Source organism: Toxotes jaculatrix, chromosome 10 (genome assembly GCF_017976425.1).
Source record: "Toxotes jaculatrix isolate fToxJac2 chromosome 10, fToxJac2.pri, whole genome shotgun sequence".
NCBI lineage: Eukaryota > Metazoa > Chordata > Actinopteri > Toxotidae > Toxotes > Toxotes jaculatrix.
The window spans coordinates 26,184,325-26,197,964 of NC_054403.1; the positions used below are offsets into that span (position 1 = coordinate 26,184,325).

At 42.2% G+C, this 13,640-nt stretch overlaps 1 protein-coding gene across 1 annotated transcript in view; it reads right to left on the reverse strand.

The window, feature by feature from the left end:
* The window catches only part of htr4 (5-hydroxytryptamine receptor 4), a 121,910-nt gene that overhangs the window by 49,894 nt on the left and 58,376 nt on the right, over window positions 1-13,640 (reverse strand). Inside the window, exons 3-4 of the mRNA XM_041048259.1 lie at window positions 6,163-6,276; window positions 1,166-1,366 (exon numbers count right to left, since the gene is read on the reverse strand). Coding sequence (XP_040904193.1) covers window positions 1,166-1,366; window positions 6,163-6,276 — 315 coding nt within the window. The remainder of the gene's footprint in view (window positions 1-1,165; window positions 1,367-6,162; window positions 6,277-13,640) is intronic.

Below are 13,640 nucleotides of genomic sequence, written 5' to 3' on the forward strand. Positions count from 1 at the left end.
TGTTTATATCCGCTGCTGTGCTGAAATTTGTCAGGTGCTGTAAAGGCCAAAGTGTTTTTTTTTTTTCCTGCTGCGTTGAAACGAACTCCATCAGTCTGACTGCAGAAGCAATAAAAAGAATTTATCCAGTCTACATCCTCACAAAATCCACGCTATCAGTCTGAAGTCCACTCCCCGGAGTTAATATCAGAGCTGTCAAAATGAAGGGCACTGCTTAAATCAGATCAGATCGCACTTTGTACCAACTCAACCTTACAACAGATTAATTGACCAATGTTTCAGCCCTGAACCAACTTTAACTTTAGACGATGGGTTTTTCTGAATTTTCTAACCTCTGAAAAACATAATTATGATACAAGACAAGATCCCACCTGAGGGAGTGGGAAAATACATTTACTGTATATTTTGTTTTTTCTTTTTAATTGGGTGAACTGACTATATAAGCCTTAATGTACTGTATATTCTCACCTTTAACCTGGAATAACTTTTCAATCCAGCTACACAGTGATCCAGCTCACAGCTGCCTAATGTAACGCTGCAGGGGAACAGTATTTCATGTCAGTGATTCTATTGACCTAGATTATATTTTCATGTAGAGTTCAAGCACATTAACATTAAGTGAAGTTGTGGTACTTTCATTGATTTTGCTACTATACATACACATTCACACACACGCACACACACAATGCCTTTAATAAGTGTTAATTGAATGTACAGGTCTGTCTACATTTTGATTTACATTCACGCAGTAATCTGGTGAATAGGAGGAAGGTTTAGCATGTATGTGGCAGGTGATGTTGGTTCCTCTGGTCTGTTCAGGGACTCTGATCATGGTGTTTAACAGGCGTAGAGAGAACAGTGTCAGAGAGCTTCTATACACATACAGTCAATAGCATTCTTTATATTGCCTACATAAATTCAAGTCTTTGCAGTGCAGTGAAAAAGAGATGCAGTATTTCAGATGGGGTGTGAGTTCACTCCAAAGGGGGTGAAAACACATTGTCACCATTTTATATTTAATACAGACAAACCTTCACACTCACACAGGCCTGAGAATAAAAGCTGACAGACCACGAAACACAGCACTTCAGGTAAAGAAACCCAGTAAACCTCAGCAGCCAAAACAAACCAACAAGAATGCGCACATGCTACCAAAGTATCTCACCTGTCCAGGGCGATGCAGCACAGGTGCAGTATGGACGCTGTGGTCAGAAGGACGTCCAGCGACGTCCGGACCAGACAGAAAGTCTCGCCGTAGATCCAGTGCTGGTGGACCAGCTCGATGGCACCAAACGGCATCACCAGCACCGACACGAGTAAGTCAGCAAACGCCAGAGACACGATGAAGTAGTTGGTCTTGATTTTCCTGGGGATGGGAAGAGGGGACATAGAGTTCAGATAAAATTATTCATTCTTGTGCTCTGATCAATGACCTGCTTATGGATAATTATTATTTAATGTATAAAAGGTTTCGTTTTAAGTTTTGATTTTAAACAACAAGAGTTGTTGAGTTGCTGTATCTCAGTGATGTGGAGTCACACATGTATGGTAAGTAAACTATAGAGCAAGAGAGACAAACAGAGACAGATGGGAAACGTCCAGGTTCCAAGTTTGACCTACAATATGATTAAAGAGAAGAAAGGAAAAGGCATTTGAAATCAAATATTGTTTCCATGACTCACAAAACCATCAATTTCACAAGAAGAGGAAAACAACGAAACAGTGGAAGATGGGGAAACATCCATCTTCCCTTTCACTGGAGAGGGAGGACGAAGACAGGGAGATATCTGGAGTAGTGAAAGTGAAAAAGCTGAGAAAAGTGAATGAAAAGCTCAGCTCCTCTCAAACATGAGAGAAGGTAAAACCACAGAGACAGAGAAAGACATTGAGGTAGATTTGTTCTGCAAAACCGGGATATAAAGGAGACGCGAGGACTGAATCCAGCTTGATTGCTGTGACTAACAGCCTGCAGAGTCCCTATCTCTCTCTCAGAGATAAAAGGTGATTTTCTGTTTCTAAACAACACAGCTGTCACAGGCAAGTGATGTGCTGTTCCTACAAAGACCTGCATTAAAAAAAGACAAACTTTACAATAAAATGGACCCAGAGACATAGACACAGGCACACTTTGATCTTCTTCATTGTTCTTTGGAAGAGGAATCAAAGCAGTTGTGTGTGAGACAGTAGTTAAAAGTGGTGGTCCCTTTATTCAAAGAGAAACCATGAGTTTGTTTTCATTAGATTTTCCTTTATATATTTATTACATGGTGCACACTGTATGAGGCTATTAGCATCACATTGTTTCATTTATTTCACTGCATACATTAAGAAGTGTTTCCATGCTGTGAAAGCTTTATATTGCTTTTCTCTTGTGGAGCTCCCACATGAAATGTATGGATAAAACTCTCGCTTTACTTACTGGTTACTTCAGGTGAAATACATCATTTGAACTAATTATATGTGAGCTGATGCCTGTCATGAAACTATGTTCATATACTGCCATACTGTTTTCCCAGTTACATTGTGGTGGCAATGCAGTCGCTGGCTGGATTATGTTCAGAGGCAATATTTATTTTTTCAGTAAATGAAGCTCTAAATTTATAAACGGGTGCAGAGTCGCTGGGAAGTGTTTGGGCTAGATGTGTACAAAGTGAACAACTGTCAAACCAGAGAGTGGGGGTCACCTCCATGGTCCTGTCTGTGGTTAGGTTTAGCCAACAGTAGCGCTTTGGTTAAAGTTAGGGAACGATCTGTATTAAACCAGACCAGGATCTTCACCCTAACCTGGACCAAGCGCTGTGAGAGTCCAAACATAAACCATAAAAAAGTTTAATAATGCTGTTGTCAGTACAAGAGGATATTGTACAGCGAGAACATTTCCTCATTACGATAATAGGAAACACAATCCAGTCGCAGTTACGTTTCCTACAAAATGCATTTGCAGTCGCAAATTAGTTGCATATAAATGTAATTTCTAGGAGCCGGGGCTGGCAGAGCGGTTTGGTGTGGGTGAGAGTGAACTGAGATACAAAGTCGCAGCTGCTGTGTGAATGAGTTCAGAGTATTATCAGTGCAATGGGAGAAAGAAGGCAGTGAGTCAGCTGACCAGTCGACCCATCAGTCGGTCCGGCTGTCAGATCAGAAAGAAACACTGACAGTTAGGCGCTGCACCAGAGAGTGATGTGGTTCGGTAATCACTTCTTTTTCTTATCAGGCATTTGGTTGCTAAGCCAACCTAGCTAGCTAGCCAGTGAAAGAAGGGGTCAGTCAGCCGGCCTGTGCTCCATGCTCTCTGCAGTGTGGAAGGTCTGTGGTCTATAAATAGCCTCGGTAAGAGAGGATGGCTGTGAGGGTTTTCCATCTGCATGTCACTAACCCAAACAGCCCCTTAAAACAGGCTGTTAGAGCTGCAAACAACCGGCTGTCCGCTCTGCCCGCTGCATGTGGGGCACACGTAAATCATGTCAGACACGCATGCACATATGTTCACATGCACACATCTGTAACAAGTAAGTGCACATGAACTGATGTAATCGTATACATGACAGTGTATATGCACACACAGGACGGATGAGCACGTACAGTTTACACACATATACAGAATACTGTACAGTCACACACACACACACACACACACACACAGTTGAGTTGGCTGTAATTCAGAACAGTTTAGAAACCATTAACATGCCCAGAGGGACTGATGTCGTGTTTAGTTAGGATGACAAATCGTGTTTGGCTTAAAGTGCTAAGAATAAATAAACTTTATTAAAAGGGATTGTGTTGCTGTGAGGCTGGTGAACCATACAGGCGCATATGGTGTCTACTGTATAATACAGAGGAGAGAAGAAGACATATGAGAACAGGGATGAAGACACTGGAGATGTCTCCATCTTTACACAGCCCCACATTTGTTCACACAACAGGAAAATAAATAAAAAATCATCATTACAAACTGGGAAAGTAAAAACACTCTGTTCTTTATGAAGGTAATTACTGTGACTATAACCAAGACACAGATGCATCTCGGTATAGTGATGCTGAAATGTTGCCATATACCAGGAATTCTGGAAACGTAGTTTAGATTACAAGGTCAAAATGAGCAGTCAGTAACTTCCTGATTATTATGAGTAACTAAAGCAGCTGGCATGGCCATCGCTTTACATCAGCGTGACGGCTTATGGAGCTGTTCAATGTCCAGTTTATAAACAGCGTGCAGACTGTGTGGCAGCATGCGTCTGTGTGTGTGTGTGTGTGTGTGTGTGTGTTGATCTCTTGCTCACACACTCGACATGACACGGTGGGGAAGCAAGAGGTGGATGGTAACAGTGGCTGTGTATGTGTGGTGGTAATTGATGAGTGGTTTAACACCCTCTGAATCACCTTCTGCTGGTGTCAGCTCCCTACAGATAACTGTGTGTGTGTGTGTGTGTGTGTGTGTGTGTGTGTGTGTGTGTGTTTGTCTAAGTTTGTCTAGCAGCTTTCCTCTCTTACACACTGGACAGACTAAAAGTCTATTTAGACAGAACACAAGGGAAATTTTCACCTGGACTGTTTGGACATTCTGTGTATTTGTCCCCAACGGCCAATGTACTAACTGTATAGCACATACATAGAGCTAGCAACAAACTCATAGCTGATGATTTTCAGTCTGGATGAACTCCATTGTGAGGGCTGGGAGAGACACTGTCTCTGCACCCTGAGGTGCTGTAGATGCTTCATGGCTAACAACCTGCGACTGAACTTTACTTGCTGCATGCTTTTTTTTAACGTGGCCTCGTCTATATACACAAACTTTTCACACACACTGGGAGAGACTCTCACAGCAAAGGCATCAGCTTTGTGGACAACATTAACACAACTCTCTCTCTCAAGTGGGAAGAGCTGATAAAGGAAACCGTGCTTCTGTTCATGGTGACCCTGCTGAAGAACCTCTCATCCTGACAAAACTAGGAAGTAATCAGATAACATGAGCACATCTAAAAACACCAGCTTTAATGAGTGACTGACTTCATTACTGTTGGGATGACTGACTGATGGACTGATTCACTGAGATACCAACTCAAAGGCTGGTGAAATAACAGTGTTTACCGGCTGGTTTGTCGGCACTCAGCAGTTTTGTCGGTTGTTAATGAAGCGCTCAGTGTACTGCTCTATTTTCTGTCACGAACACTGTCACCCCCGGGACACTCCCACTGAGCAGGTGTGTGTCTGTCTGACAGAGTGTGCATGTGCATACAGGGAAAAAGACAGTGGATATCTGTGTGTGTGTGTGCGCGTGTGTGTTTTCCACTGGACAGTACGACAATACAGCACGGAGAAACAAAGATGGCGTGTCATCGTTTTCTCATCGGTGAGGTGAGATATCGCAGCCTTGACTTTGTCACGCATTAGTCTTCTTAAATACACACATGTACACACGTACACAATTATACGCACAAATGAAATCTGTCTTCCGTTGCTTTAATTCCCGCACACAAACACACATCCTCCTACATTAACACACACCTCATGTCAACATCCTGGGGACAAAGGTCAGCCTGAGTTCTGAGTTCAGGTGTCGTGAGATTGAAAGTGACAATGAGAGAACGAGACCAACTACTGGAGAGACAGTAAGAGGGAGAGAGAGAGAGACAGAGAGAGAGAGAGGGAGAAGAGAAAGAAAAGGTGGAGATGACAAAAGGAGAAGAGGAAGAATGAATAACTGCGGCGACAGCAGCTCCCACATGACCGGCTGTCCTCAGGATGACCTGCTAGCTCTGCCCGTGTCACATTCATTGTTGGCATTTCTCATCTTGTTTCACAGTTCACAGATAAATGACCCCGTATTTTATAATAGAAGCATTGTGAGAAATACATATTTTCATCTCATTGTTGCTTCAGTGTTGTGGGAATCCACTTTTAGAAGCAGTTAATGCGTTACTGAACTGTGGCTTTCTCTCTCTCTCTTCTTCTTCTGTTTCTCTCCAGCAAACATCCTCCATCTTTGTTTCACTCAAACACAAAAAATACACACAGACCAACACCTTCTCTTACTGTTACTAAAGCACACACACAGTCAGTGTCAGTCTAATTAATTAACATTTAATAAAGTCAGATAACATTCAGTAACATTTTAAGTGCATGTAATATTTGAAGGTGAAGGGAATAAAAGCTCTGTCCCACCTGAGTTGTCTGTCTTTGCAGACGGCCACCATGACCAGCAGGTTTCCCAGGATGCTCATCAGCATGACCAGAGACAGGAAGCAGATCAGAGCTATCCGCTTTGGCATGCTGTCGCTATGGAAACGCCAAAAAGAGACAACAACAACACAAACACATCAGTTCAGATCTGCACAGTGAAACCACAGACTGTATCTCTTAGAGTGATGAGGAGAAATAAACTTAGCTTAGCTGCACTGAGACAAGATTTTCATATAAAAATCAATCTTTCTTTTATCAGCCTATCATGTGGAGCTGCATCAGGGAAAACTAATCCATTCCCACTAATTGCTTGACTCAACTTTCCCAAATTTAAGTTCAGATATTGGCCCCGTCATTGGCAGTAAAACTTTTAACGAGTGAGCTCTCCATCCAGGGAAAGTTGGATTTATATGTTATAAAGTTTCTGATGCTCATCAAGTTGCCTCATGTCTGAAATCTGATACAACACCACACTGTTAATGTGCAATATTAGACTGCTATTTATTGCATGTTCAAAGTAAAATGACACAAACACGTTCAGACGTTTGGTAGCTATGGTTTCCTGAATGCTGCTACAGTGAAAACATTCAGGTGACGACGGGAATTATTTATATCTTCTCCATATCCAAGGTAACCTGATTGGTGAGAGCAGCCAGCCAAGCTGCAAAACTCTATTAAAAATCAGCAACGTGAACATCAGAGAGGCTATAAATAAGGAAATACACGCAGTGGCTGTGACATAAGACTTTGTGTAATGTGAGATGTTCATGTGTTTTTCTTTTCTTTATGACTTACACTTAAAAAAGAAACTGTGATTCCACCTGGAGGTGAACATTTTAGATGTAAATATAGATATATATAAAAGGAGAAGGAACGGGGCATGTTCACATGAACTGCAACAGCTACGATGTCATTACTGATCAGTTAGGACAATGGCTCAGATTTTCAGGTGAGACAGAAGCTGAAAGAAATATGACACTGAAACAGTTTTTACTTTTGTCATTTGACTTCCAACAACCTGTAAAGCTGCACTGATCAGTTTGTTTTGTAGGTAGAAGAATAAGAACGTAAAAATGTCCTGACGGTTGTTTTTCCAACAAAGGAAACACGTTAATGCCTCCAACAAACTGGAATCGTTCAAAGAATCTGAGATGTGAACAACAATTCAGAGGTCTGGTCTAGTTGAGGCAGTCAGCTTGTGTCCACTATTACTTTGGCATGGCAAACTACTCTCACTGCAACATATATCCAATGCATCCTTTTCATTGTGGCGGTGTGTTCAAACTTCTGGTGCCACAACTCTCACTTAAATGTTGTGCTGCTCCTAGCGCTACTGCTGCATAACATTTCAAACCCCAGCATCCACCTGAAGAGTCCAAGTCCCCAAATTCCCCCGGGGAAGAAGTTATTGTTGTTGTCATTGCCACTCCCCACTCATCCACAGTAATTAGAAGTGACCTTTTTCTCCAACTAGCCTAAAATCAAGCCCATAAATTACACATTGAGAACAGCGTATCTTCATCTTCTAAATTACGAGGTCCTTAAATGGAGTCATTTCATCACTGTTGTCAGTGCTGAACAGCTAAACCCAACATCTTTGCCATTCAACATTCAATTTAAAGTTTCCACAACTGCCTTTTTTTGGCATTCTGACAAAGCTGTCATTCAGAGTGACTTAAAATGAGCTGAGGATAATTTTTCAAAGACTCTCTGACACCTCTTTGTCCAATGTGAAGAAAAATGCAAAAAGGACATTTTTCTTCTGGCTCAGGCTGCGGTAATTCAAAAAGGCCAGATGTAAGGTGCTCATTCACAATCCACCACGGGGGAACATGATATATTTTAAGGTATAAAACTGCAAACTTGCATTTTCCCCCGTTTTACATATAACCTTGGCGTGGCTGCAGCAAAATGTCTCAAGGCACAGCAAAGTAGCCGGTATGAGTTATGAATCAAAGCCCTCAGAGTGAGCTGTGCGGTTTAAGAGTTTTCTGAAAATGACTTGTTTAATCTCAGACTTGTTTGACATTGGTAATGCATTACAGTAATCCTCCTGAGGTTTGCGGTCTCTCGCACTCAAAGGGTTGACAGGGGTGGTGGGGGGGGTAGGCCGCACCATCACCTCCTTCATGAAGCAGGAGTGAGAACAGCTCCGTTACATAAGTGTAATTTCAATTTTCTATTCCTGTCTTTGTCCTGCAAGTCTACAGAAATTCACAAGTTTGGGGCCACTTTATTTCTGGCTTTTATGTTCTGTCCACATTATCTGTAATATGCTAATAAACACCTCTATGATTCACTGCTGGAGTCAGGAGCCATGCCTCGTCCCTGTCTGCCAAATTATTTCACTCTCACCATCTGAGGTTCAAAGGCAAAGTGATAGTGTGCAAATGAGGCTTGTTCTTTGATCAGTGGTGCCAACACACTAATCAGATCAAATGGGAATGCTGACAGCTTCTCAACAGAAGCATCATTACCAAAAAAATAAAAAAATAAAATAGAAAGGCTTCAGTAACAGCAAACTAATCTTCTTTCATCTTGAATTTGTCGACTACATAGCCTGACCTTTCCCCTAAATTAGACTTTAATATGCATGTTATTGTTGCAGCAACTACCTTTTAACACAGCTGTGGGTCTGATTGGCAGCATACAAATTTGCTCTTTCATGCACGAGCCTCACCTCATTTTGGATCTGACAATGAGTCAGATGCAGAAGATAGAGCAGTGCTTTCCCTCTAAGCTTTCAAAACACACACTTACCGATTATTACTTGCTTTTCAGATTCTAAAGCTGCTGCCATCTGCTTCCCAATTCTTAAGGAACCATTAAGCTCAGCACCCATATGTCCAGTGGAATTTTTTTTTTTTTTAAGATTTATTAGGCTCTAAGCTCTTATTCAGCAACAAACGTGTTACCTGGGAGCTGCACAGATCAGCCTCAGTCCTCTGCTGAGCTGTGATTGATGCTCAGTTGCACTGTAATTTCCCAGCCTATTCACAAACTTGACCCTGCAATCTTACAGCCACAGACCAACCGGTCCGTAGATGTAACCTAGGTTTTTTTTTCAACATTCAACAACATTCAAGTATAAACACTGTTATAGGTCTGTGTATGCACATGAGAATTGGATGAAGTAGCTGTGTGAAGAATGAAAAAGAAAGCGTGAGAGAGAACCGTGCTCACTGTCTCACCTCAACACACCTGGCTAGTTGCTGCATGTAGTGGGCACAGCTGTCATGTTGTTGGTTTGCTGTCTGACGATCCGAGAAGCATCTAAAACACTGTCACTTTCCAACCACGTCCAGCCCGTTTTAATCCATCAAGCATGTGAATGTGTTGTCCTGACTTCAGCAGGGAGTTCAAGATATAGACAGAGCCCTGACTAGGACGAGCAACCACAAGGTCCTTGGTCCGAGACATGTTTTGACGTGCACAGCACAAAATCACTGGGCTTCCGTGACTACACCAATCTTAGAAACATAGCCCTGTGGCAACTGCTCCCAATTTTCTTTTTTTCAGTGCCCTATTTTCACACCACATCAAGTGTTCTGCATTGATTTTCCAGATGTATGAAGAACTCTCATGCTGTCATTTGCTCTTAAATCCTTCTTTATACTGTATACCTGTGCACATGTGGGAGACACAGACAGAGACTGCAGGAGCGCAGAGCCATGGTTAAAGGGAAGGACCGAGATTTGATACGCATGAACTCTGACCTGCAGCTAAGCTAAACTTCTGGTGGGCAATCAGCGAGGAGCAGCCTCAATTAGGCGCTCAGAGACCGATGAGGGGCGCCTGGGGAAATACCTTCACCAGACGCGAATGCTTAAAGCTCCAACCCGTCCCTGGACAGCTGGTTTCTTTTGCCAATGAGCAGTTTCACACATTTTTGTCCCTATTTCTACACATTGCCTTGAGGTGCTGAGTCTCTGCTGAATCACCCATGTGCCGGGGGGGGGTGATGCCAAATCTTTCAAGAATGAATGTGAAAAAATGTTTTGAAAAGAGCCTCCTGTGTCAGGAAGTGAAGAAAAGATTCCGATCACCTCCACTGTCCCAGAATGCCTTCTGCATCTCAGCCTTTATAGCTATACTGTAAAGTGTGGCTTTAGCATTTAGAGTGGCTCCATATCAGGTGGCTGTTATGAACGAGCTGCCAAAGTGTCACTGATTGGATCTAAAGAGCAAAGGGTGTTTTTCAGTCATGATGATTGGCAGCCAGGAGCCTCAGCGGCCCAGACCGACATCCTGAAAGAGTTGATGCTGCAGTTAGAGAGCTCTCTGTGTGAGGCAGCGAGAGAAATCACTCGTGCGACGGTACACTTGACTGATTGAGTGTGAACTGTTGAGTCAACTGAGGTGAGGTGACTGCACAAAAGTCGTTGTCTTTGGAGGCCTCCGCAAACTCACAGTTAATATGTAATATGTACAGTATCTGCTATTGTATCAAAGTTTAAAGGTGTCATATGCAACTTTTCTCTTTAGGTCCAAAGAGAGGTGTGTGTTTAGTTCACCTCACTCGACTGTAGCCGATGATTTATTCTCTACATAGGGAATAATTCAGGACATAAGAGCAACCATGAAAGACAACATTAAAGCCTAATTACAAACATAAGATTGAAAAAAAAAAAAAAAAAAAAGATAGTAAACCAAAAATAGGAGACTGCTAAATCATGCAGAGCTGAGTCCACAGACGACTGTGACGTGCAACATCCAGTGCTGATGCATGATTTAAGTGCTTCTATTCTCCCGTCTGTCCTAGAAAGTTCCTCTCGTCTGACAGCGCAGCAGCATCAAGAAACATCCTATTTCTGGGTGAGAGGTCCACCAGGACAGACGCTGGTTTTTTTATCATCAGACAGGAGGGATTTCAAAATAGGACCGACAGGGTGAGATGGGTTGGCCATAAATTTCTGGACATTTTCAGGGAGGAAACAGAAGGATGGCAACAGCTGATGATCTCAGATGTTACACAGGCAATTAGCTCTCTGAGTGGTAACTACTGTACCAACCTGATGACAGGGTGAGAACACTGCACAGAGGCTGTGTAAAGGCAAACCGTTGTTTTCTTAGGCACGCTGAACTTTTAATGAAGCCTCTGATGTGGTTTCTAAATGACCGTGCTCATGTTTGGCCTGATAAAGAGGCATTCATAGTTTTATTTTGACTTAACAAATCCATCAAAGACATCCGTCTTGCTGATGTCATTTTCAGTCAACACGTCACGTCTCCCTGAGCCAAATTTCTGTAATGGAGGGCATACACACAGTAACCCCAAATGACCAGATCTCACCCCCCACATCCCATCTTGTCCACCATCCAAGCCTGCTTTGTTCTGTTCATGCTCATCCAAACATGTCCACACTTAATACTTCAATCGGGCCCCCGTGTGTGGGTAAATATTTTATCAACAGGGATGGCCTCCAAATTTTACATTGTTCCATATTAAAAAAAAACATTTTGGCTGCTGCTGAAGGCCTCAGTGGGAATCCCTAATTGCAAACAATAGCTGTCTGGACACTAGCGTTCCCTCTCAGCAGGCAAAGACAAGCCTGCTATTATGTAAACTGGCACCAGAGGCGATGGGTGCCACCCAAACTGGTATCATATCGGCGTCATAAACAGTGGAAAATGTGTCGCAAAAGAGGACTGGGTCATGACAGATTCTCCCACTGGCTGAGACCACAAGGGAGCTAAAGCTGAGACTGAGAAACAAAAATAATTATGCTTGAGAGCTCAGGAGTAAAACTAGATTAGGAAAGTGGGTGGTGCACTCAGCTGGAAAAATTTGACAATGGACAATAAATCAATGCGTTAGAAAAAGTGGTCTTGTTGAGTTCTTTTTTATTTTGTGGGGATGAGCAGAAATGAGCATTCTCCCACTTGGATGTTCATAAACAGACCTGTATGATTTGTCTCTTTTTAAATTAAAAAGATAAGCAGATAGGATCCCGAAAATTCCAACGGATGAATGAAATTAAATACAAAGGTATTTTTTTGATGCTGTGTTTTGAACTTCAGTAAATGTTTTATTACATCTGTATCCATCTAAAACCTCTGGATTTCATTTTTTTCCTGGCGGAAAAATAAACTTTTAGAAACCACCATGGCAACCATTCAACTTGACACCTGTGTGTAATCTTTTCAAATAAACCCTAAACCAAAAATTCCTACCAGACTCCAGGATCAATAAATGAAACTTCATTTTATAACCTTTTCCATTTCAAATCTGGAATTACACAGCTTTGTACCTGTCAGTCAAGTTTCGACGTGGTGTTTTAGTCACAGTGAAGGTGGCCACCTCTAAACTGATGGTCTGTGATTTGCCCCTATGAGTGAGCTGTGTTTTTCCAGTCCCTGAAGATTATTTTCTTTGCTGTGACAAGCGCCCTTCGAGCAAATGGCTGCAGCCGCTGTTGCAGCTGAGGTTTTGCCTCTGGACGGCAGGTTTCTGTTTCCGCGCTGAGCTTAGCTGAAGGGTGAAACTGGAGTTTTGTTCCAATTAGGCTCTGTTATCTTTACTTCACCCCTGAAAAAGAGGTTTTGCTACAGAAAATACCGCTGGAGAAAAGCAGCGAGAGGATATGAAACACAGTCCAGTTTGAAAGTGTTGGCAGTCAAAGAGATTAAAAGAGCATTTAAGTGTTTGTGACGGGTCCAACAACTGAAACTGGCTGCTGCTTTTGCTGTAGTGTGATGAACATTGTAAGCAACAAACAGCCTAGTTTAGTTGCCTGATGGTGACAATAGAAAAAAAAAATTTAAAAATTTAAAAGTCATGTGACATGTTTCAAAAAGCCTCGGCTTCCATAGATCTAACTAATCAATTATGAGCGACAAAGTACAATGATGCAACAAAATGAATCACAAGGAAGTAAGAGACGTACAGGTGACAATCCGATCTGACCTGGCATTTACCAGAATACATTAACAAGATGTTTTTGGTTGCGATTAGAGTTTATACGAGCAAAGCTGATTGTTCACACAGCTAAATGAAGCTTATTAAAGTCTGCCCTGTGCACCTGTTGTTACGATCGTAAATGTCAGGTTCGCGTAGCTCCCTCAAATTCCCTGTAGATCATCAATCCACCAAGCTCACTGTCTAAAAGCCAATATCACAGAGATTTTAAAGTACAGCACTGAAAAAAAACAGAATTAGTCTGAAACACAGCGGGGCTCGAGGAGTCTCAGATCAGCTCCAGACATCGATTTTTGACAACTTGTGAAACACAAATGAATCATTTTCACCTCACGGTTGAGGCTGTTTGCGCAAATGTGAAGCTGTAACTGAACCAAAAGCTGCTGTTAAGGGAACGATGCTCATAATGAAATGCAGATAAAACACACACAAAAACGGAAAATAGACAAAATCTGACACATTAAGTAGAGAACTCTTAAAACGAGGAAAACACCACCTGCACGAGATGAACTGCAGAATACACACGACAAGCAATCAAAAT